This window comes from Gopherus flavomarginatus, chromosome 1 (genome assembly GCF_025201925.1).
Source record: "Gopherus flavomarginatus isolate rGopFla2 chromosome 1, rGopFla2.mat.asm, whole genome shotgun sequence".
Classification (NCBI taxonomy): Eukaryota; Metazoa; Chordata; order Testudines; family Testudinidae; genus Gopherus; species Gopherus flavomarginatus.
Window position 1 is genome coordinate 158,956,245 of NC_066617.1, and position 24,291 is coordinate 158,980,535.

The window sequence follows — 24,291 nt, forward strand, 5'->3', positions numbered from 1 at the left end:
TGATGGTGAGTTAGCTAGTTAGCGTGAACGAAGAGCTGTCAGAATGCCAGGAACTGTATTTTAAATCCAAGGGTTGTCGATAATGCCAACAACATACTGGTAAAATATTGGATTGCTATCTTAAGTACATGGGGATGATTTTTACTGCATTTGAGGAACCATCCTGGGGTGGAGGGAAGCCAGGACTGGAAAATAACCTGCTATCCGTAGTACGATTTCCCTTCTCAGCTTGATAACCAGGATCAGAAGATGGGGTTATCACTTCTCAGATGTGGGTAGGTGGTCACCCTCTTTTTCCATTTGTCTCCTAGGTGATGATGTCCTCTTAGCCTTCTCCCTCCTGGGCATATTGTCTCACTCTTCTGTCATCCAGTGCTGTGCTTTTCTGGGGTCTCTTCCTTATTTATCGGTGTCCTCTTTCCAATGCGGTGCCCCCTACTTTGGTCATTATTAATTATGGCTAGATAGAAGAACTTCATCAACAAACGTGTGTTCAGCTGCACCATACATCCCTAGAATTACTGTTGTATTTTTTATTGCAGCTGCATTGCATAATAAGCTCTTTACTGGCGTGGAGATGGTGTCGCCCCCAGTTTTTCTCTACACAGCCTCCAATTTTGTACTTGTGCTAGCCAATGCTTTCCTTCAACTGTATTGTTATATTTACCTACATTCAATCTCTGCCCCCTTTTAATGAGCCTGTTTCTCTCAAGATCTCCAGTTTATGTTCATCCAGTCTAACCTCAGCTGTGTTGTGATAGCTTCTTGTGTGATAGCATCTACAACACTGATTTGTTTACAATTACTTGCATTTTTTTAGTTTGTTAGTGGGGAGGAGGGAATAAAAGGAAGAGTGCCCTGTGCTAATCCTCAATAGTTACCTTTCTCCAGCTTGGTATTTTTGATGATCATAAATTTCTTTCTTCATGGTCTATGTCAGCCAATTTTGTGTTATCCATACTCACCAGATAACAGCTTAGTTTTCTGCGTGGGACTAAACCAGATAAATTTTCCTTTTCCACCAGAGCTGTAATTTTGCATAAGATTTATCAGCTTTGTTTGTCCTCTACAAAAACGTGGTTACTTGGCCATCATGTTGTTTTTATATATAGGTTTCTGTGTTGTCATCTCTAATATTTTACCCAGTTAACAGCATCCTGACTTCTGTTTTATCCTTTTTTAAATATTTGCTTTTTCCAGACTTCTTACACCTCACCTATTCTCCTCAAATATTCACGAATGCACCAGCAAAACATTGAAATTCTCTCTGAAAGGACCTTTCGGTCACAATCAAAGATCTTGCTTGCCAACAGATTTCTATTTTGTTATGAACTGAAATAATCTGTGCTGCTTCTTGTACAACAAATGAAAGAATTCCATTGAAATGACCGAGTTTCCAAAGAAATAGGAAAAAGAAACAGTCCTTTACTGCACTTGCTTAGAAAACATCTTGACACATGCCCACCTTACACTATAGAGTCTCTTTTCAGTGAACACTGTTGTCTGAGTTAGGGAAGAGAGAGAGCGTGTTTCAGGTTTCAGGCACTGATCCTCCAACAGTGCAATATGATTTTATAAGCCTCATTACTGGCTTCAGCCTTGACATTCATCTGCTTTCAGCAGTTAGGAAGGTGGCAAGTCTATCTTGTGTTGAGCAACCACAAAATAAAGCAGGGTGGATAAAAATCAATGATTTTTTTAAAAATGGATTTTTTTATTTAAATTAGATTTTTTTTATAAAATGCTTTTTGAGAAAGAAACCTATCTAAAGATTGTTTTAATTAAGATACATCATAACTCAAAGATAGAATAGGAATTATAAACTCTAATTCTATAGCATGAGATAATACATTCATGTAATGTTTTTAAGAAAATTTTGGTAAATGAGTTCCAATAGTTCATGGATTAGGGACACAATCGTATGGAGTTCCACAGGCTTCTGTATAGATTATTTAGGTTAATCTTTCTATCTACGCAATGGGACTCTGTGCTCAGCCTAGAAGATACATCAGAGATGCTTAGTTTTGATGTTCTCAAACTGTGGATTTGTCTCTCCAGAGGTAACATGCTTGTTAACAGCAAAAATGTTTTTAAATAAATAATATAGAGAGGTGAAAAATAACAGACCTCAACCCTGTTGTCCCTCTGCAAATTTGTGTATACAGAGTCAATCCCTTACCTCTCTCTAAAAGTGCAGAGTTTCAAAAAGTTCAATGAATAGAAGATTGTTGGAGGCAGAATAGATCTGGACAAGGAGAAGAAGTCTGGAGATAAACATCAGAAGGAAGGGACATATGCTTGTTTTGTTAAAATATATGTTTGCTGTTGAAGAAAAAGATCCAGAATACCTAACGTTGTTTTAGTTAAATAAAACAATGTAAATGTCTGTCTGGTGATGTTCTCCTCCTAATACAGCATGGCAAGAAAATCCTCCAAATATTAATGATTAACCTGTTGAACTGGAGATAGTTCACCTCCCTGTGACTTCATAAATATCTGCTTCAGTTATCTTTGGTAAATGAAATAACCAAACAATCATTCATTTTCTGATATAGCTGTAAAACTAACCTGAAAAGTTTTCAAAATAAATCACAGTTTAAAAATGTATAGTGTGCACCTTCTAAAAATGAAACCTACATCTATGAATTGGGAAGAATACATATTAATGTTATAACAACCAACAAGAATGCACTTTTATGTAGAAAATCATGATTGTCAAGTCGAGTCTTCCTGACTAGTGATTTAAATCAAATCCACCCTGAAATAAAGCAATAGACTTGAAAGACATCTATTGAGGGAACCAGTGTATGAATTACACATTAATACACAAGCTGTTTCTACCAGAGACTGTGGCCGGTTGCTTGCATCATCTCGGCTCATTCACACATTTAGCAGATGGCTTCATTGCATGATGGACACAGTATAAAGCCTGAGCACCAATGGGAAAGCTTGTGGTAGCCATACATGCTTTGGGAATGCGAGTGTGCCTTGCCATGCCAGTAAAGTTACTGAATTCTAACATGACAGTGAGCGTTGCAGCAGGTTTTCCCACTGGGCTGTCTCTGGCCTATGCACACTTGCAGTTTAAAGTGTGAGGTAGTGCTAGTACCCTGGTGACTTCAACCTTTGAAAAAGGCTTTTCTGCAGCTCCATTTGAGTCAGTAATATGCTGCTTGCAAATCATGCCCCATCACTCCCTCCTCACCCATGATTGCGTTCAGGAGAACACCTTAACCCCACAGCACGGCACAGTGATGCAGAGTACATCAGTTCTAAGTTGGTGGGGGCCGTAGGGCTGTGCGCTCCATAAAGGTCAAATCCATTGATTAAAGTGCTTGTTGCTTGGAAGTAACACTGCTTTTTGCTCTCCCCTTTCTGTCGTTGGCAGATGTTAACGCAGGAGAGCGAGGTCAGACCAATAACGCAGCTTCAGCATCAGCCTCCAACTCCTCCTGAAGTGGTCCCACGCAACCCAGCTGCACAGGAAAAATCACCAGTTATTTGAGTCTTGCTCAGCAACACTGGTCACATTTGGAAAGAAAATTAAAAAGAGGAAAAAACAAAACAAAACAAAACCCTGTTCATTTTAGTGTTCAATTTTTTTATTATTATTGTTGTTCTTATTTAACCTTGTAAAATATCTATAAATACAAACCAGTTTCATTGTATTCTCACTCTGCGGGGTCTCCAGGGCAAGGGAATAGGTGGGGGGGAGAAGGAAAAGTGGAGCAATAGAAACACACCAATGTCTCTTCCCTTGACAATCTCTTCATATGGAAAGTTTGCTGTTGTGTACTTCAGAACCAGGACTCTTGCCTCATGCCCCCTCCCACAACAGAAAGAAGGAAAACAACCTCATTCTCTGCTGACTTTTTTTTTATAACCTCTTTTTTTATTTTCTTTTTAAGTGAAGTTTCAGACTTTGGTATAGTGCACAGCTTGAATTTGGTTGGGAGCTTAGCCAGGGTCATTCAACAGAGCTAAGTGTTTCTTGTAAGTGAATCCATATCTAGGCTATCTGAAGAACTGCCTTTGGCTTGGGCTGGGAGGTGGGGAGGTGATAGGATAATAGGTAGCCCAGGGGGTGGGGGGTGCTTACTGTATGTCTAAACTTGGAACTGCTAGTGGAAGACTTATTTTAAAAATTAGCGCTTGCAATAGAGAAACCTGCAGCTTCAAAATGGAAAAAAGTCTATCAAGTGGGATATATATATATATTTATAATATATACACACACGCATGTCAAGCACATCCAGTTAGCTTTATTGAAGCAGCTTGTTTGCCTGGTCTGAGCTCCTCCACCAAGTCTTTGAACTTTTGTTTTTAAAAGAGCCATATAGTGCAAGAGAATGGCCAGTCAGCTGTAATCTCCAGCAGAGAGCTGATGATGAATGGAATCCCACAGGAGGAGGGGGCAGGCGGAGTTATGGGGCCTTATGGAAAGTGGCCACTGTGAAAACATTTTTCAGTTTTTTGCTCTGAATGGGATGCCCTTTCCCAAGATGCACACAGGAAAAGGACACCAGGGTTTATAATGTGAACTGTAACAATCTACTGGTTTATTTGTAATATTTTTTTACTGCAGTTTGAGCTTGCAGATTGCCACGCTCTGTAGATCTAATTTTAAATCCACAGCGAGAATCTGTATTTAATTTCATCATTTTAACCTCCTGCTTTTTTATCTTTATTTATTGATGCATGTGGAGTTGCCATTGTGATGTTTTTACATTGGTAGAATAAAATACACATCAAAGTGATATCAACAGTAACTTGTACCTGCTGACTTGAGGGGAAGCTGCCTACATAAGTGTGTGTATATAATATAAATAGATATGTGTATAACATAGATACAGTACTGCTTTTTGAGTTTTATTTTGTCTACAGTTGTTAAATGGTCTGATTGAAGCATAAGATGAATGTTTTTGTTGCCAGTCTGAGTTTAAGGGTTTTTTTCCTGTAGTGGTGAATGGTGTAAGAATCAAAGTCTCCATTAAGTTAAAGCAATATTCTTGGAAAGAGTCAGTTGAGCAGCAGGAAGTTGCAGCTGCAGTGTAGAAATAGACTTTTGAGACCTGGTCTGTCTTATCCTTGACGTTGATGTCCATGTGGGCCTTATACACGTTCAGAGAAACCTTAGTCACCTTGGTGCTTGTGGGCTATTACTTGACCTGTGGATCTTTAAGGCACAATAAATTGTTTCTTACATTTACAGACTTTTATGTGTGGCCCAGGAGTAGCCAGCAGTAGCGGCTAAATAAACTCAGTCCCTGCAGGGTGGCAGGAGGTTTGTTTATGAATTCAGTACATTTCCTGTCCCTGTGCTTCATATATGCCCCTGTTCGTGGGATTTTTTTGAAGGAATGTTTCTTAGCAGCCGTAGAGGTCTCTCTGTCCTGTCTGATAAACAGTGGATGTCTGGGAGGGGAGTTGAATGTATACCTGGAAAGAGAATGGATAATTCACCTTAGTTATGTCCCTCATTATTTAGTGAAACCGGGGGCAACAGAAAAGATTTTTAAACCGCTCTAGGCCGATTACAGCTGAAGAGAAGGGAAACCACATTTTTCAATTGAACAAAAACACCCCCAGCTCCTGTAATAAATAACTGAGGCCTGAAAGGAGTGTTTAATGCAAGAAATCAGCCAGTGAGTGCCATGGATGACAGACTAGAACCTGGATGATCAAATGTCCTGCGAGATTTTAGAAGACTTGAAAAGCAGGCGACAGTAGCAGTGACTGGATCTGCTTTATAGACAAGACAGCTGGAAGGCTGGGCAAAGACATTTACTCTGGACTAGGGACAGTAAATTACCAAGTTGATAAAAATCGCTGCTTGTTTCAGGTGCCGTCTTAGATGATTTGTTTGGTTTTTTTCCATTCAAGGTTGGTAGAGGAGGAGAGTTAAGAGTTTTGCTCTCATTCTTTTAGTTCTGCTTCATGACGGTGTAAGTGTGTGTCTGTCCGTAGGCTGGCGTCTCTGATTTTCTTTTTCAAGGATCATGGCAGGATCACAAACACTTTTATACATGTTAGATCCAGGCCTTGGAATAACTTTGATTCGTTTTCTTTTGTTTTGTAAATAAGGGTATGGGGGGAGCTCCTCACCAAATTCAAGCTTGTACATTATTTTTGATTGTTTTTAAATTTTGAGTTTTATTGTTTTTGTATGTAAATATGTGGACCCAGGAACTGTTATTAATGAGCAAAAAGTTACCGTTCAGGGCAGTGATTCTGTTTAATAATCAGACAAAATGTAGACGAGCTTTTTAAAGCCATATAGTTTTAACTCTGTACAGTAGGTACCGGCCTGTATTATTGTAACAATAACTCTAGCGATGTATAGTGTATCTATATAGTTTGGAGTGCCTTCGCTTCCATGATTTTTTTTTAATTGTATTTCCCTTTTTTTTTCTTTTCTTTTTTTTTTTTTTTGGATCCTTTTTAACAGCTGTATCCCAGACAAAATGGCATCTTTGCTCCCCTGCTTTCTAACCCTTTGGAGTGCTTGTAAAGTTTCAGTGATACCATGGTCAGTAGTGGAACGAAAGGAAATTGTGTTTGTGACTCATTTCATTCAAGCAGTGGCTTTGCTCTGGACGTTCTAAGGTTGCCCATCACCGCACCCCAATAGCAATGACTGGTTTCATTTTACGCTTGCCCTCTTGGCACCTAGTAGCTAGCAGCTAGATTAGACTTTGCTCGTCTCTCCCTATTCCATGTGTCCAGAGGTCTTGGTGGACAGCAGCTTCCAGGAGCCTTTGGTTTTTTTTCCTCTCTCCCTTCACTATTAAAGAGAGAGCAAATTGGGCTTTTACAAACAGAAAAGAGTTAAAAATCCCCCTAGTGTTCTGCACTGGTAGCCAGCCAGCCAGCAGGATAGCTGTGGTGCTCTGGGGCCGTTACTGTAGAACACTATAGCAGCTTTGTAATAAGGGAATTTGCTGTTCCCCAGCCCCTCCCCATCTGTTTATTTTCTTAAGATGATAACTTTGTTGTTCTTGATTTCTTGTGCCCAGCACAAAGGCCTTGTTTTTAAAACTAGTTCTCTTGTGTTTTCTACCTTGTTAGTATTCCACATATGATTGTCTTGAATGGGAAAACACTTAACTCTTTACCAAACCAAAGGTTGCTGTTTGGGGGGGGGGGGGGGTTTTTTGGTTTTTGGTTTGTTTGTTTGTTTTTGGATCCATCTCGTGTCCATTCCAGTGAGGCAGAAGCTGCACTTTCTTTCTGGTGACACGAAGGTCAGTGATGTCAATTTGGTTTTGACTCCACTCGGAATTGTTACTAGCTTTTTTTTTTTTTTTTTTTTAATTTTTGGCTTGTTTTTAATGAAGTATGGTCTTGATCTGTCATTTTGTCTACTCTGCAATTGCATACGTTTCTGAGATGTAATTAATTACATTCTCTGTGTCCCCTGGTGGACGTCAATCAAGACACTGGTATTTTAATTTCAAACTTAGCTACCTTTTTAAGGAAAAAAATGAATGATGGTCATTTACCTATACGTTTAAAAAAGAAAAAGGAAAAAAAAGGCTGATCCAAGATCCCAGTTCACTTTTCTAGTTGTTTTAAACCAAGTTTTATCTAAATAATGGCAGATGCCTGCAATTCACAACTAGAGATCATTTTAAATGTTTCCAGACTTATGCTTTAAAAAAAAAAAATTGCCAGTAAACTTTTCTGTTAGAAATCTCAGCTACTGAAGGTGTTTTTAAAAAAAAAAAATAAATAAAAAATACAATAGCTATAAAAGCACAGTAGAGTATTCGACCCAGGAGCTACTTTTCTGAGAATATAAAAAGGCATCTTTGGTGTTCCCATTATTTCCACAGGGGGTTTAGTCAGTTTTTGTTCATGGAATTTGTTTCATTTCTTAACACTGCAATAACAGCAAAACAACAAAAAAGGAAAACTAAAAACCAGTACCTAGGGGGTTAGCTTGAGAAAAGTAGCTTCCTTGTGTTGTTCTTCCTCAATTTTTTTTAATATATATATTTATATATATATATATATATAATTTGCTTGCCTGTAAAATTTGCGTTCATTAATGTGTTGCTGATGGATCACTTGGACCTGTACACACACAAATTAGCGTGACCACTTCCATCTTAAAAACAGAAATCTAAAAAAAATGAATATATATATTAAGGACTGTGGGTTGTATTCAAACTATTGCATACACTTGTGCAAATCTGTCTTGATTTAAAGGAAAAGCAAAACCTGTATAACTATTACTACTTGAATGCCTCTGTGACTGAATTTTTTTCATTTTAAATATAAACTTTTTTTGTGGAAAGTATGCTTAATGTTTTATTATTTCCCCCGGCCTTCCTACCCCTTTGTAAATACATTTTGTTCTGTGTGACTCGGTTCGGAAATAGTTAACTGGTACTGTAATTTGCATTAAATAAAAAGTAGGTTAGCCTGGAAATTAAATTTAAAAATGCAAAGTGTGTGGTCTTTATTTCAAAACCCTGCCTTTTCTCTCCTCCTCTTCCTGCTCCACCCCATTCCTCACCCCCACACCTCTTTCCACCCCCAAAAATAGGTGGACATGACTTTGTGTAATAAGTAAAACACAAGAAATAAGCATGTTTTCTTAAATGATCTGTGTTATTCCATGATACTTTCCCAAGAGATGCCGGCTTCTGTCTGCGATTCCATTTGGTTTGATGGAGCGAGGAACCCTGCAGCAATACATCTAAAACCACAAAAAACGTTACCCTCCACCTATAGGGGCAAGCTAAGAACCTGTGTAAATTGCTGGCTTTGAATACCGCACTCATCTTTTTTTGATTTGATCCCATTAGTAATGTGGTTACTTGGTGGTGATCTGTAAAGTTTGTCAAGGCCACATCCAGTGGGGCTGTTCCTCCAACAAATCAGCACATTGCTCTCTCTGAGTTGGGTTTTCCAGCACTGGGTATTGTATGTATGAAACACGACTTGTCTGTTAGCACAACAACAAAAACCCTTTTTGGGCTGGCTGACCTGGCCACATCCATCTGTCGCTATCCTAAAGTCTAGATGCAAGGTCATGTGACTGCTGCTTCAATAAAAACAAATTTATATTGCATAGAGGCTCCTCTTGGTTTTTTCCGAGAAATACGTGTCACATTGAGCTGTCCGAACAGTAACTCTCAAATATGCACAAACCAAGCTTGTCCCAGTCTTGCATTTCTATAGCGCCTTTCCTCCCCGAGAATCCCAATCCATGTTATGAATCTACAACAGGGATTGTTTAAATCACTGCTGGCATGCAGGTAGCTACGGGGTTGCTGCTAACAGCGCCCAGTAACATGACACATGGGGTTAGGAGAGGAGCTGTGGGAACATCCAACTGAAATTTTCAGGAGAATTTGGTTAAGTAGAATGTTCCCCTGGTTCTGGAATGTGGCCAGGACCCTGGAGCAAATGTATAGTGACTAGTGTTGGGTGATCTTTAATGAACACAAATGGGATTTATGGCTCCTACAGCACAACATCCCTTCAACACTATCCTGGGGCATTGACTCTAGAACACTGTATATTACCTCTTGAAATGCCAAGACGTGTTTAAGGCTTATGGGTTTGTGTTTTCCCAAAAAATTCTGGAAAAGCAAGTGTGTGTATTTCCTGGTTATTTCTGGGTGGCAAAGGGGCTGATGAGATGTATCAAATTAGCATCTACCCTGTTCATGTTTTTTCTGTTTAAATCCATATCATTAAGCCCATGACCTAACTGAACCCAAACCCACAGTTCCCCTCCTGGAGGCCGTGCTAGTGGCTTGGTCTCAGGTGGAGTTTGTAAATTCCATCTTGCTCTGGTGCTTCCTTTCACTTCTCCATGGTCTGCAACTTAGTTTCCTCGCCCAAACTAATCAAGGTTTCTCACTGCCTGCCTGAGCTGCCCTGCTTCTCATTCCATGCTGCTGCCTAGTACTGAATCCCCCTGACGCCCTTGGGACTGTTATGATCCATTTCTGAGCTGCTCTGATCCTTTGTCCTCCAGCCTTCAAGAACACTGCATAATATTCAACCCTAACCTCTTGCCCTTTGTCACAGCTCACTGGGTTACTCTAGCCCATTCTCTCAGCTCTGTTGGCAGTAAATTGGAGCAGCCAATTTCTCCCTGGGAGCGCTCTCAGAATCTAGCTAATGTGTTCTCTCTGCTTCAGCAACTAAAGTAGATCCAGTGCAGTGAGGCACATAGTCAGGTGGGTTCTATATATGGGGCAGGGTAGGGCTGAATTGTGATCCCATTACCCATCTCGTACTCAAGGGAAGAGTGCTGTAGTGGGCACACATGATGCTGCCTGGCCTTGAGTGAACTCTGCCTCAGACATGAGCTGGGAAGAGGAGAGATGAGCTCAGTCTCTGTGGCCCATTGAGGGCCCAGTCCAGTAGGGTGGCACTGTCTGAATGCAGTGCTCCCGTTGGCTTGGAAGTGTTTATAAGATCAGACCCTGAATCTTTGACCTCTGTCCCAGGTGTAGTGCCCGGGGCAATATGGACTGAGGCCATCAACTTCCCATGGGAACCCGTGAAAAGGTGTCAGAGGAGTGACATGGTGACAACCAAGCTAGGCTGGTTTTGAATGGGTGCTCTATAAGTAAAAGGTTTTACAGGCTATTCCCAATCACTGCCACCAGCCTGTCCTCCAGTTAGTATGTTCCAGTTTACCTCTCAAGGGCTTGGTAGAACCAGGTGACCAGGACCTTGACACTGCATCTCAAATTTTCTACTGCAGGTGTAAAAATAGGCAATAAAGAGGGTTAGTGTTAGACCAGGTGCTTCACTTGCATAGCTAGGTTCATTGCACAGTGGTCTGTGGGTTGGTAGACAAGGTGCAGAACATCTGGGAACCCAGCATGTTCCAAGAGCAGAACAGAACCAAGGCTGGGTGTGGTGGCATCAGCCCTGGAGCCATTGCTATGACAGAAGAGGCATGTTATCTCTCAGTTGGCCAATGGCTGTACGTGGCTTTCTGAGTTGGGGCTGGCCAAGGCAATTGGGTGACTTGTGAGTGAAATGCAGGATAGAGAGGGAATGACAAAGTGCAGGAAGGAGGCAGCAGTGGAAGGAGGCGCCACACAGCCATGAAACATTTAATTGCCTTGTAGTGGGGCAGACTGCTCCATTCCCAGTGAGAATGGGCTGCAGCAGACCAGGGGGCCAATGCGAGAAGGGCTTGTTGTGAGCCAATCAGGGCCAGGTTCACCCATATATAAAGGCTGCCCGGAGCAGGAGCAGTCAGTCTGTCCCAGGCCTCTGACAGGGGAAGGTCAGTCTCCAAGGGGGAGACTAGCACAGCACAGCGCAGCGCGGCGCGGGCTCAGGGAGGCTAGAAGGTTCTAGCCCATAGCCACTAGGCTGCAGGCCCTGAAGGGAAGGGCCTAGAGAGTGCAAGGGGCTGTAGGGGAAGCAGCCCAGGGGAACAGACAGAGGAGGGGAAAGAAAGAGGACAGCGAGGCTGATGCCAGAGGGTCCTTCAGCCGGGACCCAGAGTAGAGGGTCGGCCTGGTTCCCCCCCGCCCCTTCCTCCTTGCGGTACACCCAGCCATCAGCCGTAGGGAGCGGCCATTACAGCCTATGCCAGATCCTTGACAAAAGGGATTAGACTTTGGGGTGTGGGGTTGCACATGGTGGCTGGAGTAGAGGACTGCTGATCACCAATCCCCGGAAAGGGGTCCAGATGGACTAAGGGACACCGCTGGAGGGCAGTGGCCTCGAAGAGGACGCCACTGAGCAGGGAGCAACGCGGGTCCAGCGACAGCAGCAGAGGGCAGAACAATGGATGGGACACCACCAGGAGGGGACGCTCCACTGGAATCGAGCTAATTCCCGGAGTCACCAGCAGGAGGCGCCGCAGGTGGTGAGTCCCAAATCGTCTACATGCCTGGATAAAAACAGGGGATCTGGAAGACTGTTGCTGGACCTGCTGGGAAAGCCACTGACATTCAAACCCTGGCACTTACTTCATGGCCTCATTAAGCTCCAGGACCCAATCATGCTGTTTTCACTGTGCAGTCCGCACTGGCACATGCATTGCTTTGGGAATGACCCATACTGCTCACTCCTCACCCACAGGCCCCCATATCGTCCTTTCACCACTGAATCCCTTTCATCAAACACTTTGTGAGTGTGATCTTCTACACTGACCAATTCAGCAGGCAGGTTCCAGCAGCTGCATTAAGCCACTTGGCTTGTTAGTGACACACTAACCTGGGGAGGCCACAGTTGGCCTGAGTGTCAGGAAAGGCAAGGTCAATACTTGCATTATGTAGAGCCGATGTGCTTTAAGAATTGTCCTATGTGACGCCTGCCTGCCTGGACCATGGCTATCAGGAAGGCAAAATCCCTTTGCCCTTTTTCTTCTCTTAGGCCTGGGAAGGAAGCTGAGGAACTGTGGGCATGCTGCAGCTGGCCAGCGGGGGAAGCAGGGCCATAGGACGTGCAGCCAGCTGCTGCAGCTTGTCAGAAGACTCTGCAGGGCCAGATATCTGAGCCACAAGTGACACAGCTGACTTGTCACTGTTCTAAACAGCAGGGAGCTGATCTCAACTGCCTGGGAGCCAGTGGCAAAGCCTGTGAGGGCAGCATGAGCCAGGTGCTGGAGCTGGACGCTGATGACGAGGGGCTCCAGGCAGCAGGGGAAGATGAAGTGCAAAGCCAGCTGGGAAGGGCTGTCAAGGAGCTCAGCAAGTGCAGTGCAGTGGGCCTGGGCCAGAGGACACTGCCATTACAGATTTGTCTGAGGGCATCTGGAGACATGTCAGGGTGACCCTTGTCCCACATGCCTGGGGAACAGAGCCAAGAAAGCAACCTAGCAGTACTTGGGAGCTTGCCAGGGTCTAGGTGTTGCACATTGGGCCCTTCCAGCATCTAGCGCAAGGTAGCAGCGGTAATTGCTGCGAAGACGGCAACAGGTAGCAGGAGGGAGCAAGACTCCTGGGCCACTCTATGATCTCTGAGAATTTACACTCTTACGAATAAAGAAAATTTAGTAGGTCACAAACTGCCCAGAGATCCCATCCAATCGTATTTTCTGGTTTCCAAAGATCCACTGAACCCTCAAGAGGAAAAAAAGCCTCATCCACCTGGCCCGAATATAGCCAGCATCAAAACACCAGTTTTGATAGGTTGGTTGAGGGTTCAAATCCTCCCAGTTTTTTACTTCACCACACTCAATAATTTTCCCACCTCCCCCCCATTTGAAGTCCAAAGTCCCCATTTTCAGCATGCATGGGTGCAGATTATTACAAATAAATGGATCTTTGAGACTTTACCATTGAGCTATACCATCCACATTACATCCTTCCGTTCTCTTTCACCCACTCTTTCCCACCTTCTCATAAGGGGTCTTTCAGGCAGGACATAAATGCCCTTCTTTGATTAGGATCGATAGACCCTGTCCCTGCTGAACACAAAGGAAAAGGAGTTCTATGTCAATTAGTGCCTTGTACCGAAGAAAAATGGAGGCCGGAGACCTCTTTTCGATTTAAGGTTACTAAACATAGTTCTAAAGTCTCAGAAGGTCAGGATGGAGATTCTGGCAGCTATTATCCCTTCAACTAAATTCTGGGGATTGTTTTTTCAGCTCAACTCACAAGATGCATATTTCCATATAGCGATACACCCACCTCACAGAAAAATCGCATTTTGTTATAGGTCAGAATCATTTTCAACATCAGGTAATCCCCTTCCGACTCTCCTCAGCTCTGAGAATGTTTTCAAAGGTTCTAGTAGTGGTGGCCACTTACCTTCATTGAGAGGTGATTTTTTTAGTATTGCTAGCCAGCGAACAGGGGAGTTTGAGAGATGGCGAAGGAGAGCCCCCTGCTGAACAAACAAGGTGCAAGTACTAATTTTGGGGTGAGTGAGTTTGTTTGGCTATTTGCATTTTTCTCTGTCTTTCTGGTTATTTCAGTCACAGGGTCAATTGGAATTGTGTATTTGGGGACTGATTGAGCCTTTGTTCCCTGGATCAGCCTCAATCAGCCTTGTGATCACCCTTCCCTGTGTGATTAACGAGGGGGTAAGGCTGACCTAGGCAGGAAGACCTTAAAAGCCAAAGGCTAAGTGACCAAGGGGAGCTAGCGAACAGGGGAGTCTGAGAGAGGGAGTTGTTTTTGTGAGAGGGAGACAAAATAATATCGCTATGGTTAGGAAGGGCGGGATTGCCAGTTCCAACACTGCTCCTGTCTCCTCCACCTGCACCTGTATCCTGACATAGAACCTAACCGTGGATGCCTCTACCCAGATCCTGGTGTGGATTTGCAGAGACTGGGGCCTGCATTTCCCACTCACAGAAAGCTAGGCTGTGGGGGACCATCCAGTGTGAGAGGTGCCTGCTGGTGGAATCTCTCAGGAAGCATGTGGGAGAGCTACAGGAGGAGGTGGCTAGGCTGAGGAGCATCCGTGCACATGAGGAATTCATTGACAGTGTTCATATGGAGACTTCTAAGGCTGAGGATACTATCAGCTAGAGATGACTGCTGTCATGCCACTGGGGGAGGAGGATAAGGCTCTGGTACAGGGAGGACACTGGCTGCTGGTTACTTCTGGCAGTAGGCAGTGCTCCACCCCCTACTCCCAACCCACCCACTAGAGTGATGGAAAACTGATATGCTGCCCTGGCAACGAGTGATGAGGAATCACCCCCAAAGGTTAAAGAGGAGAAGCCATGTATCCCCAAGGCTGGGAGGATCGCAGCCACCACTCCCAGGAGGAAACTTAGGGTAGTGGTGGTTGGAGACTCTCTTCTGAGGGGAACAGAGGAACCCATCTGTTGCCCTGACATGGCATCTCAGGAGGTGTGCTACCTGCCAGGGGCGTGTATCCAAGATGTTACCAAGGAATTGGTCGAGGATCATCCAGCCCTCTGACTACTACCCCATGCTACTCATCCATGTGAGCACTAATGATACTGTGAGGTATGAGCCTCAGCAGATCAGAAGTGACTACAGGGCTCTGGGAGTAAGAGTGAGGGAGTTGGGAGCACAGGTGGTGTTCTCGTCAGTCCCTGCAGTCAAAGGTAGGGGCCTCGGCAGAGACAGATGCATCCTGGAGGTGAAGGCCTGGCTGCGAGGATGGTGTTGTCAGGAGGGCTTTGGATTCCATGACCATGAGATGCTGTTCTAGGAAGGACTGCTGAGCAGAGATGGGGTCCACCTATCGAGGAAGGAGAAGAGCATATTTGGCTACAGACTGACTAACCTACTGAGGAGGGCTTTAAACTAGGTTCAGTGGGGGCAGGTGAACAAAGCCCACAAGTAAGTCAATAACATGGAGACCTGGGAGAAGGTTTGGAATTTGGGGGGAGCATGGGAGGAATAATAATGGGCTGTTATAGCAGAAATAAGGGAGAGACAAGACAGAAAAGGGGATGGGGGAGATCAAATCAGTATCTTAGATGTCTATATACTAACACAAGAAGTATGGGGAATATGCAGGAAGAACTTGAAATACTAGTAAATAAACACAGCTATGACATAGTTGGCATCACAGAGACTTGGTGGGATAATACGACTGCAATATTGATATAGAAGGGTACAGCTTGCTCAGGAAGGACAGGCAGGGAAAAATGGGAGGAGGTGTTGCCTTATATATTAAAAATGTACACACTTGGACTGAGGTTGAAATGGAAATAAGAGACAGACTTGTGGAAAGTCTCTGGGTAAGGATAAAAGGAGTAAAAAAACAAGGGTGATGTCATGGTAGAGGTCTACCACAGACCACCAAACCAGGAAGAAGAGGTGGATGAGGCTTTTTTTAAACAACTAACAAAATCATCCAAAGCACAGGACTTGGTGGTGATAGGGGACTTCAAGTACCCAGACATCTGTTGGGAAAATAACACAGCAGGGCAAAGTTTATCAAAGAAGTTCTTGGAATGTATTGGAGACAAATTTTTATTTCAGAAGGTGGAGAAAGCTACTATGGGTGGGGGGCTGTTCTAGATTTGATTTTGACAAATAGGGAAGAACTGGTTGAGAATTTGAAAGTGGAAGGCAGCATAGATGAAAGTGATCATGAAATGGTAGAGTTCATGATTCCAAGGAATGGTAGAAGGGAGAACAGCACAATAAAGACCATGGGTGTCAAGAAGGCAGACTTTAGCAAACTCAGGAGTTGGTAGGTAAAATCCCATGGGAAGCAAGTCTAAGGGGAAAAACAACTGAAGACAGTTGGCAGTTTTTCAAAGAGACATTATTAAGGGCACAAGAACAAACTGCCCACTGTGTAGGAAAGATAGGACATATAGCAAGAGACTACCCTGGCTAAACTGGGAGATCTTCAATTATCTAAAACTCAAAAAAGAGTCCTACAAAAAGTGGAAACTCAATCAAATTACAACAGATAAATATAAACAAATAACACAAGTATGTAGGGACAAAATTAGAAAAGCCAAGGCACAAAATGAGATCAAACTAGCTAGGGACATAAAAGGTAACAAAATAAAACATTCTAAAAATACATTAGAAGCAAGAGGAAGACCAAGGACAGAGCAGGCCCGTTACTCAATGAGGACGGAAAGCCAATAACAGAGAATGTGGAAATGGCAGAAGTGCTTAATGACTTCTTTGTTTTGGTTTTCACCAAGAAGGTTGGTTGCAATTGGATGTCTAACATAGTGAATGCCAGGGAAAATGAACTAGGATCAGTCTCAAAAATAGGGAAAGAACAAATAAAAAATTACTTAGACAAGTTAGATGTTTTCAAATCACCAGGGACTGATGAAATGCATCCTAGAATACTCAAGGAGCTGACTGAGGAGATATCTGAGCCATTAGCAATTATCTTTGAAAAGTCACGGAAGATAGGAGACATTCCAGAAGACTGGAAAAGGGAAAATATAGTGCCCATCTATCAAAAGAGAAATAAGGACAACATGGGGAATTACAGACCAATCAGCTTAACTTCTGTACCCAGAAAGATAATGGAGCAAATAATTAAGAAATCAATTTGCAAACACCTAGAAGATAATGAGGTGATAACTAACAGTTAGCATGGATTTGTCAAGGATAAGTCATGTCAAACCAACCTGATAGCTTTCTTTGACAGGGTAACAAGCCTTGTGGATGGGGGGAAGCAGTAGACATGGTATATCTTCACTTTAGTAAGGTTTTTGATACTGTCTCGCAAGACCTTCTCATAAACGATCTAGGGAAATACAACCTACATGGAGCTACTATAAGGTGGGTGCATAACTGGTGGAAAACTGTTCTCAGAGAATAGTTATCAGTGGTTCATAGTAAAGCTGGAAGGGCATATCAAGTGGGATCTCTCAGGGATTGGTCCTGGGTCTCATTCTGTTCAATATCTTCATGAATGGTTTAGATAATGGCATAGAGAGTATACTTATCAAGTTGGCTGACAAAGCCAAGCTGGGAGGGGTTGCAAGTGCTTTGGAGGATAGGATTAAAATTCAAAATGATCTGGACAAACTGCAGAAATGGTCTGAAGTAAATAGGATAAAATTCATTAAGGACAAATTGCAAAGTACTCCACTTAGGAAGGAACAATCAGTTGCATACATACAAAATGGGAAATGACTGCCTAGGAAGGAGTAAATAAGCTAAATATGAGTCAACAGTGTAACGCTATTGCAAAAAAAGGAAACATAATTCTGGGATGTATTAGCAGGAGTATTGTAAGCAAGACATGAGAAGTAATTCTTCCGCTCTACTCCGGGCTGATTAGGTCTCAACTGGAGTATTGTGTCCAGTTCTGGATGCCACATTTCAGAAAGATGTGGACACATTGGAGAAAGTCCAGAGAAGAGCAACAAAAATTATTTAAGATTGAAAAAATTGGGTTTGCTTAGTCTGAAGAAGAGAAGGGGATATGTTAACTGTTTTCCAGTACATAAATGGTTGTTACAAGGAGGAAGGAGAAAAATTGTTCTTCTTAACCTCTAAGTATAGGACAAGAAGCAATGGGCTTACATTGCAGCAAGGGTGGTTTAGGTTGGTCATTAGGAAAAACTTCCTAACTGTCAGGGTGGTTAAGCACTCGAATAAATTGCCTAGGGAGGTTGTAGAATCTCCATTGTTGAAGATTTTTAAGAGCAGGCTGGACAAACACCTGTCAGGGATGGTCTAGATAATACTTAGTCCTGCCTTGAGAGTAGGGGACTGGACTAGATGATCTCGAGGTTTCTTCCAGTTCTATGATTCTATGATGGCTGTACCTCAACAATTGGCTTTTCAAGGATCGGTCTCATGAAAGAGTGCTGTCAGCCATGCAGAGGGCCCTTTCTCTGTTCCTGGAACTAGGTCTTCAATTCAATGTAAACAAAAAAAATCCATGTTGACCTCTGTTCCAAAAATACAGTTCATAGGGGCATCCTTCGATTTGTTGGAAACCAAGGCCTACCTCCCCATGGACAGATTCATAACATTATCAGATCTAGTCAGGACTATTCAAGGGAGCCCCCAAAACCACCTTGATGGGGGGTGGGGTGAGAAACTGCCTCCAACTCCTTGGTCACGTGGAAGTTTTCACTTTTGTAAGAGATCATGCAAGGTCATGCCTTTGCTTTTAGGAGTGGCTCAGATCAGTACTCACCAAAAAGACACAGCTTAGAGAAACAGGCTTCAGTACCCTGCCAGATGAAAGATTCTCTAGACCGGTGGGAAGATCATCATAACACTGGTGCAGGCATTCCTTTTCTCCAACCTATCCCTATGATCACTGTAACAATGGATGCATCTCCGTTAAGATGGGGAGCTCATCTCAATGCTCAGACAATCCAGGGCAGATGGTGACCTCAAGAAACCAGTCTCCACATCAACCTGTTGGATCTCAAGGGCCAGAAATGCCTGCCTTCATTTTCTGCCTCTCATCAGGGACAGCTCAGTCAGACAATATAGCAGCAGGGAGGAATGAGATCCCCCTCTCTGTGCACCGAAGCAATAAAGATGTGGAACTGGTGCATAATCCACGATGTACTTATTTTGGTAAGCTACCTCCCTGGCATTCAAAAAACACCATACTCTCAGCAGGCATGTCTCACAGGCCTATGAAAGAGAGCTGGACTCTCAGACCCTCCATGGCATATTTCAAAGTTGGGGATTTCCAGAAGTGGACCTCTTTGCCACCGCAACAGACAGGAAGTATCACCTGCTCTGTTCAAGAGGAGGTCTTGGCCACCATTCTCTGGGGGGTGCCTTCTTCCTGCCTTGGATGAAGGGACTGTTCTACATGTTCCGCCAACGCCTCTGATACGGAGGTTGATTAACAAAATCAGATAGGACAAAGCCAGGGTTATTCTAATAGTCCCAATGTGTCCATGGAAAGCATGAGATCCTTACCTGTTCACCTATCCCTCTGTCCAGCAATCAAGCTTTCCTTACATCCACATCCTATATTCCTAACTAAAGTGTCATTTGAGTTTCCTCTTGATCAGTCCATTCATTTACTTCTTTTTTTTCTCCTGAAACTATAATTCTCAACAGGAGGCATCCTTCCATATTTTAGATGTGAGAAGAGCACTGACCTTCTATCTAGATAGGACCAAACCACTTTGGAGGTCTCCTGTCTGTTTGTTTCCACTGTAGACTGATCTAAAGGATCCACAATCTCCTCCCAGAAGCTATCAAGGTGAATCTTTGGGTGTGGTGTTGTATGTTACGAAGCGGATAGCATTCAATCTCCTTCCAGGGTGTTAGCATGCTCTACAAGGTCCCAATCAACATCTATGGAATTACTTAGACTATCCAATATCTGAGATCTGCAGAGATACTACGTAGTCTACAAACACTATGCCTTGGTTCACGCCTCCAGATGTGATGCAGCTGTGGGCAATGGAATTCTGTCTTCAGTTCTGTACGCAATACGCAAACTCCCTTTTTCTCGTGGGAATACTGCTTGGGAGTCACCTTGAGTAAAGCACCCAGAGGGACACTACTCAAAAAGATGCAATGGTTACTCCCCTGTGCAGTAACTATCTTTTTTAGATGTTTTTTGAAATTTGGTTCCTAGAACTGGCAACAATACTCAAGATGAGGCCTTATCAGCATGGAGTAGAGCAGAAGAATTACTTCTTGTGTCCTGCTTACAACACTCCTCTTAATACATCCCATTATGGTTTTTTTTTGTTTTGTTTTTGCAGGTTTTACACTGCTGACTCATATTTAGCTTGTGATCCACTATAATCCCTAGATCCCTTTCTGCAGTACTCCTTCCTAGGCAGTCATTTCCCATTTTATATTTGTGCAGCTGATTGTTCCTTCCTAAGTGAATTACTTTGCATTTGTCCTTATTGAATTTTATCCTATTTACTTCAAACCATTTCTGCAGTTTGTCCAGATCATTTTGAATTTTAATCCTATCCTCCAAAGCACTTGCAACTGCTCCCAGCTTGGCTTTGTCAGCCAACTTGATAAGTGTACTCTCTATGCCATTATCTAAACCATTTATGAAGATATTGAACAGAATGAGACCCAGGACTGATCCCTGAGAGACCCCACTTGATATGTCCTTCCAGCTTTACTATGAACCACTGATGATTACTCCCTGAGAACAGTTTTCCACCAGTTATGCATCCACCTTATAGTAGCTCCATGTAGGTTGTATTTCCCTAGTTTGTTTATGAGAAGGTCATGCAAGACCGTATTAAAAGGCTGGCTACAGTCAAGATATACCACTTTCCCCTATCCACAAAGCTTGTTATCCTGTCAAAGAAAGATATTAGGTTGGTTTGACACAAGTTTTTCTTGACAAATCCATGCTGACTGTTACTCATCTTACTATCTTTGCAAACTAATTGTTTGATTATTTGCTCCATTATCTTTCCAAGTACTGAAGTTAAGCTGACTGGTCTGTAATTCCTCAGGTTGTCCTTATTTCTCTTTTTATAGATTGGCACTATCTTTGTCCTCTTCCAGGCCTCTGTAATGTCTCCTGTCTTTCATGAGTTTTGAAGATAATCATTAATGGTTCAAATATCTCTTCATCAGCTCCTAGCCTCAGTGTGGGGTGCAAGAAGTGCGTGCACAGGCCAAATGGACACTGCTAAGGAAAATTGCCAATGGGAGGTGTGTGATGTGTGCATACACTTGAAATGGAGCACCCACAGGGACACATCCTTGAAGAACCACGGTTACTACAGAGGGTGAGTAAGCTTTTTTACCTACCTTATAGTAACTGGAGTTTTTCAAATTGAATACCCTGTGGGTATTCATGACCAGCCTTCCTTCCCCTCTGCTCAGATTCTCTCTTGATTTGCAATAGCATGATGGTCAGTCCTCAGTGCCCCCTATGCCCTCAGCTGGGAGCATGAGGAGGAGAAGGGCACAGGAGTCGACCAATGGTCACTGCTGCTGAAGAATTTCCAATCCTGGGTGCGTGGAGCTCATGCACACCCACAATGAATATCATAGGACCAAACATTTAGAAGAACTCCAGTTGATATAAAGTAAGTAACCTCTCTTTCTTGTTTTGTGTAACAAAGATTTTTGACTTAGAAGAAGGGATCTAAAATGACAAAGAGTCCAGACAGCAAAGGGCTTCTTGGTTAATGAGGAAACATAAAAGGAAAAGTAAATGACCACTTCTGGATTTGGCTGATCTGTGCAGAGATGTGAGCCATGTTTAGATGTAAATGCTGATCTGCCTCAGATACATGGTGGGGAGAGTGGGGTCGCACTGAGGTGACCTCAGTCATTCTTCTCAGGCTGCACTTAGACAGTTGTATGACATCTGCTGTGTCCCTCACAAGCCCTCATCTATGGGTCCATCCTCTTCACTGTTACTTGAGTGCGAGTCTTTTGGGAGGACTGTCAAACAGCCTGGATTAAAATGTCAGCAATAAGTGGATGACACCCAGCTCTGTATCCTCTTCACATTAGACACAATCAGTCCAGGGTCTGGCTGGGAGCAGCATCTGGAAGAGCAGCTGACTGGAGGAAAGTCTGGGAAAGACTAAGGTGATGCTGATGGAGATAGGAGAAAATAATTGGAGGAACTCATCACTTCTTAAACATCCTCTTGCATGTTAGTCTGACAGTCTGCGGCCTCGGTGTTCTTCCAGGATCCTCTCTGATTCTGTGTATCCATATACGGACACTCTTTTCCAGGCATCACTGGCAAGGCCGTGACATCCCCTGTCAGAATGGGATTTAGCCCCTGTGATCCAGGCAATCACCTCTAGGCCACAATACTGTAAATCTCTTGTAGCTAGGTATGAAATCACCCTCCCTTCAAACAGCTACAGTCAAGTCCAGTCCCTGCTCACTGGAGGGAAGGGAGAAATGTATCCTTGAGTGCTCACTTTGTATGTCTGGGAGGCACTCCTCAGATACTACAGTAATGGGGTCATCTAAGAACCCACCTAGCCTGACTGTAATAAATCCTCTTCTTCCCATCCTCTTTCTGTTTGTATTGTGGCTTTAAAGGGTTGCTTGAAAGGCTCTTAAATGGCATCAATTGTCCTTGTTGGGACCAAAGGAGACTCATTTAATAAGGGCAGAAGGGCACCACTGTGCTCATCTAGTCTGAGCTCCTGTTCAACACAGGCCTTGTTGTTCAGTCTTGATTTAAATATTGCCAGTGATAGAGAATTGACGTCAACCTTTGGTAAGCTGCTCCAATGGTTAATAATTCTCATTGCTATTTACACCTTATTTCTAGTCTGATTTTTATCTAGCTTCAGCTTCCAGCCATTGGATGGTGGTGTACCTTTCTTTGGTAGATTATAGCTCCCCTTATCAAATTTTTGTTCCCTCGTATTTACAAACTGTGATCAAATCACCCCTTAACTTTCTCTTTGTTTAGCTAAATAGATTGAGCTCCTGGAGTCTATCACTCTAAGGCAGGATTTCTAATCCTTTAATCATTGTAGTGGCTCTTCCCTAAACCCTCTTCAATTTATCAACATCCTTCTTGAATTGTGGACACTAGAGCTGGACACCATATTCCAACAGTGGTCGAACCAATGCCAAATACAGAGGTAAAATAGCCTCTCTACTCCTATTTGTTGTTCCCCTGTTTATGCACCCAAGGACCATATTAGTCCTTTTGTTCAGTGTTGCACTAGGAGCTCATGTTCAGCTGATAATCCACTATGAGCCCCATGTCTTTTTCAGTCACTTCTTTTCCAAGATGGAGGTCCCCCAACCTGTAAGTATGGTCTGCATTCTTTGTTCCTAGATACGTCTCTTTTCATTTAAACACGTATTGTTTGCTTGCGGCCAGCTTGTCATGTGATCCAGATCGTTCTGTATCAGTGACCTGTCCTATTCATTATTCATCACGCTTGCAATATTTCTATCTTCTGCAACTTTTATCAGTGATGTTATGTTTTCTTTTAGATCACTGATAAAAATGTTAAATAGTGTAAGGCCAAGAACTGATCCTTCTGGGATTCCACTAGAAACGCAACCACTTGATGATGATTCTTCATTTACAATTATGTTTTAGAAAGCTATTGTTAGCCAATTTTTATTCCATTTAATGTGTTGTGTTGATTTTGTATCATTCTAGTTTCTTAATAAAAATGTCATGTTGCACCAAGTCAAGCACCTTACAGAAGTCTATTACCACAATCCTATTAACTTTATCAACCAAACTTGTAATCTGATTTGAAAAAAAATCAAGTTAGTTTGACAAGATCTATATTCCATAAAGTGGTAGCTCTCGGGCTGCTGCTGTGAAAGTCTGATCCTGTTTCTCTAAGAGAAGACAAATGGACAAAATGGAAGCGACAGGAAAAATAGCAAAATAGAGGGAAATATAGCTTCTGTGTCTGCTACTTGGAATCCAGCTGCTGGGTGACCGCAGGCCCAGCAGATAATACATGACCTCACTAACCGTTTCTAGACCCCTGCTTGACTCCCCTGTCTATGAGAAGTGTATGGCTCCCATTCTCTCTGGCCAGTTAGTGGGAAGCAGTGTTACTTACTGAGGCCAGGGCTGGTTTGGCATCATTTAACTTCCCAAACTGGTCATGGCAAATTGTTGCAAAATTAGATTTGTCCTGGCTGGCTAAGCCAAACTTCTGCTGGAGACGAAAGCAGGAGGAGGGATAAATTGAGGACAAAGACTAATGTCCCCAGAAGGGACAGCAGGAACCCTTAATTCACAACTCAACTCCAGTGAGAGAGATCTACCAGCACCTTGGTCCTTTTGCAGTAAGACGTTAGACCAGGAAATACCATAGCAATGATCCTAGCAGAACAGATAGAGGTCAAGCACCACTGCACCTACTACTTGCCCTCTCTGGAGCATTTGATACTGCACCAAAGATCAGGTGACCTGCCTACATGACATGGCTAGAGTAGACAGTCCAGCACTACACTAGCT

At 43.1% G+C, this 24,291-nt stretch overlaps 1 protein-coding gene across 4 annotated transcripts in view; it reads left to right on the plus strand.

Moving 5' to 3' along the window:
• GSK3B (glycogen synthase kinase 3 beta) overlaps positions 1 to 9,079 on the plus strand; it is a 256,101-nt gene extending 247,022 nt beyond the window's left edge. For all 4 annotated transcript variants that reach the window (XM_050959745.1, XM_050959759.1, XM_050959735.1 and 1 more), the window contains one exon: positions 3,389 to 9,079. In XM_050959745.1, the coding sequence (XP_050815702.1) occupies positions 3,389 to 3,395 (7 nt within the window). In that variant the 3' untranslated portion in view covers positions 3,396 to 9,079. The remainder of the gene's footprint in view (positions 1 to 3,388) is intronic.
• The last annotated feature ends 15,212 nt before the right edge of the window (positions 9,080 to 24,291 follow it).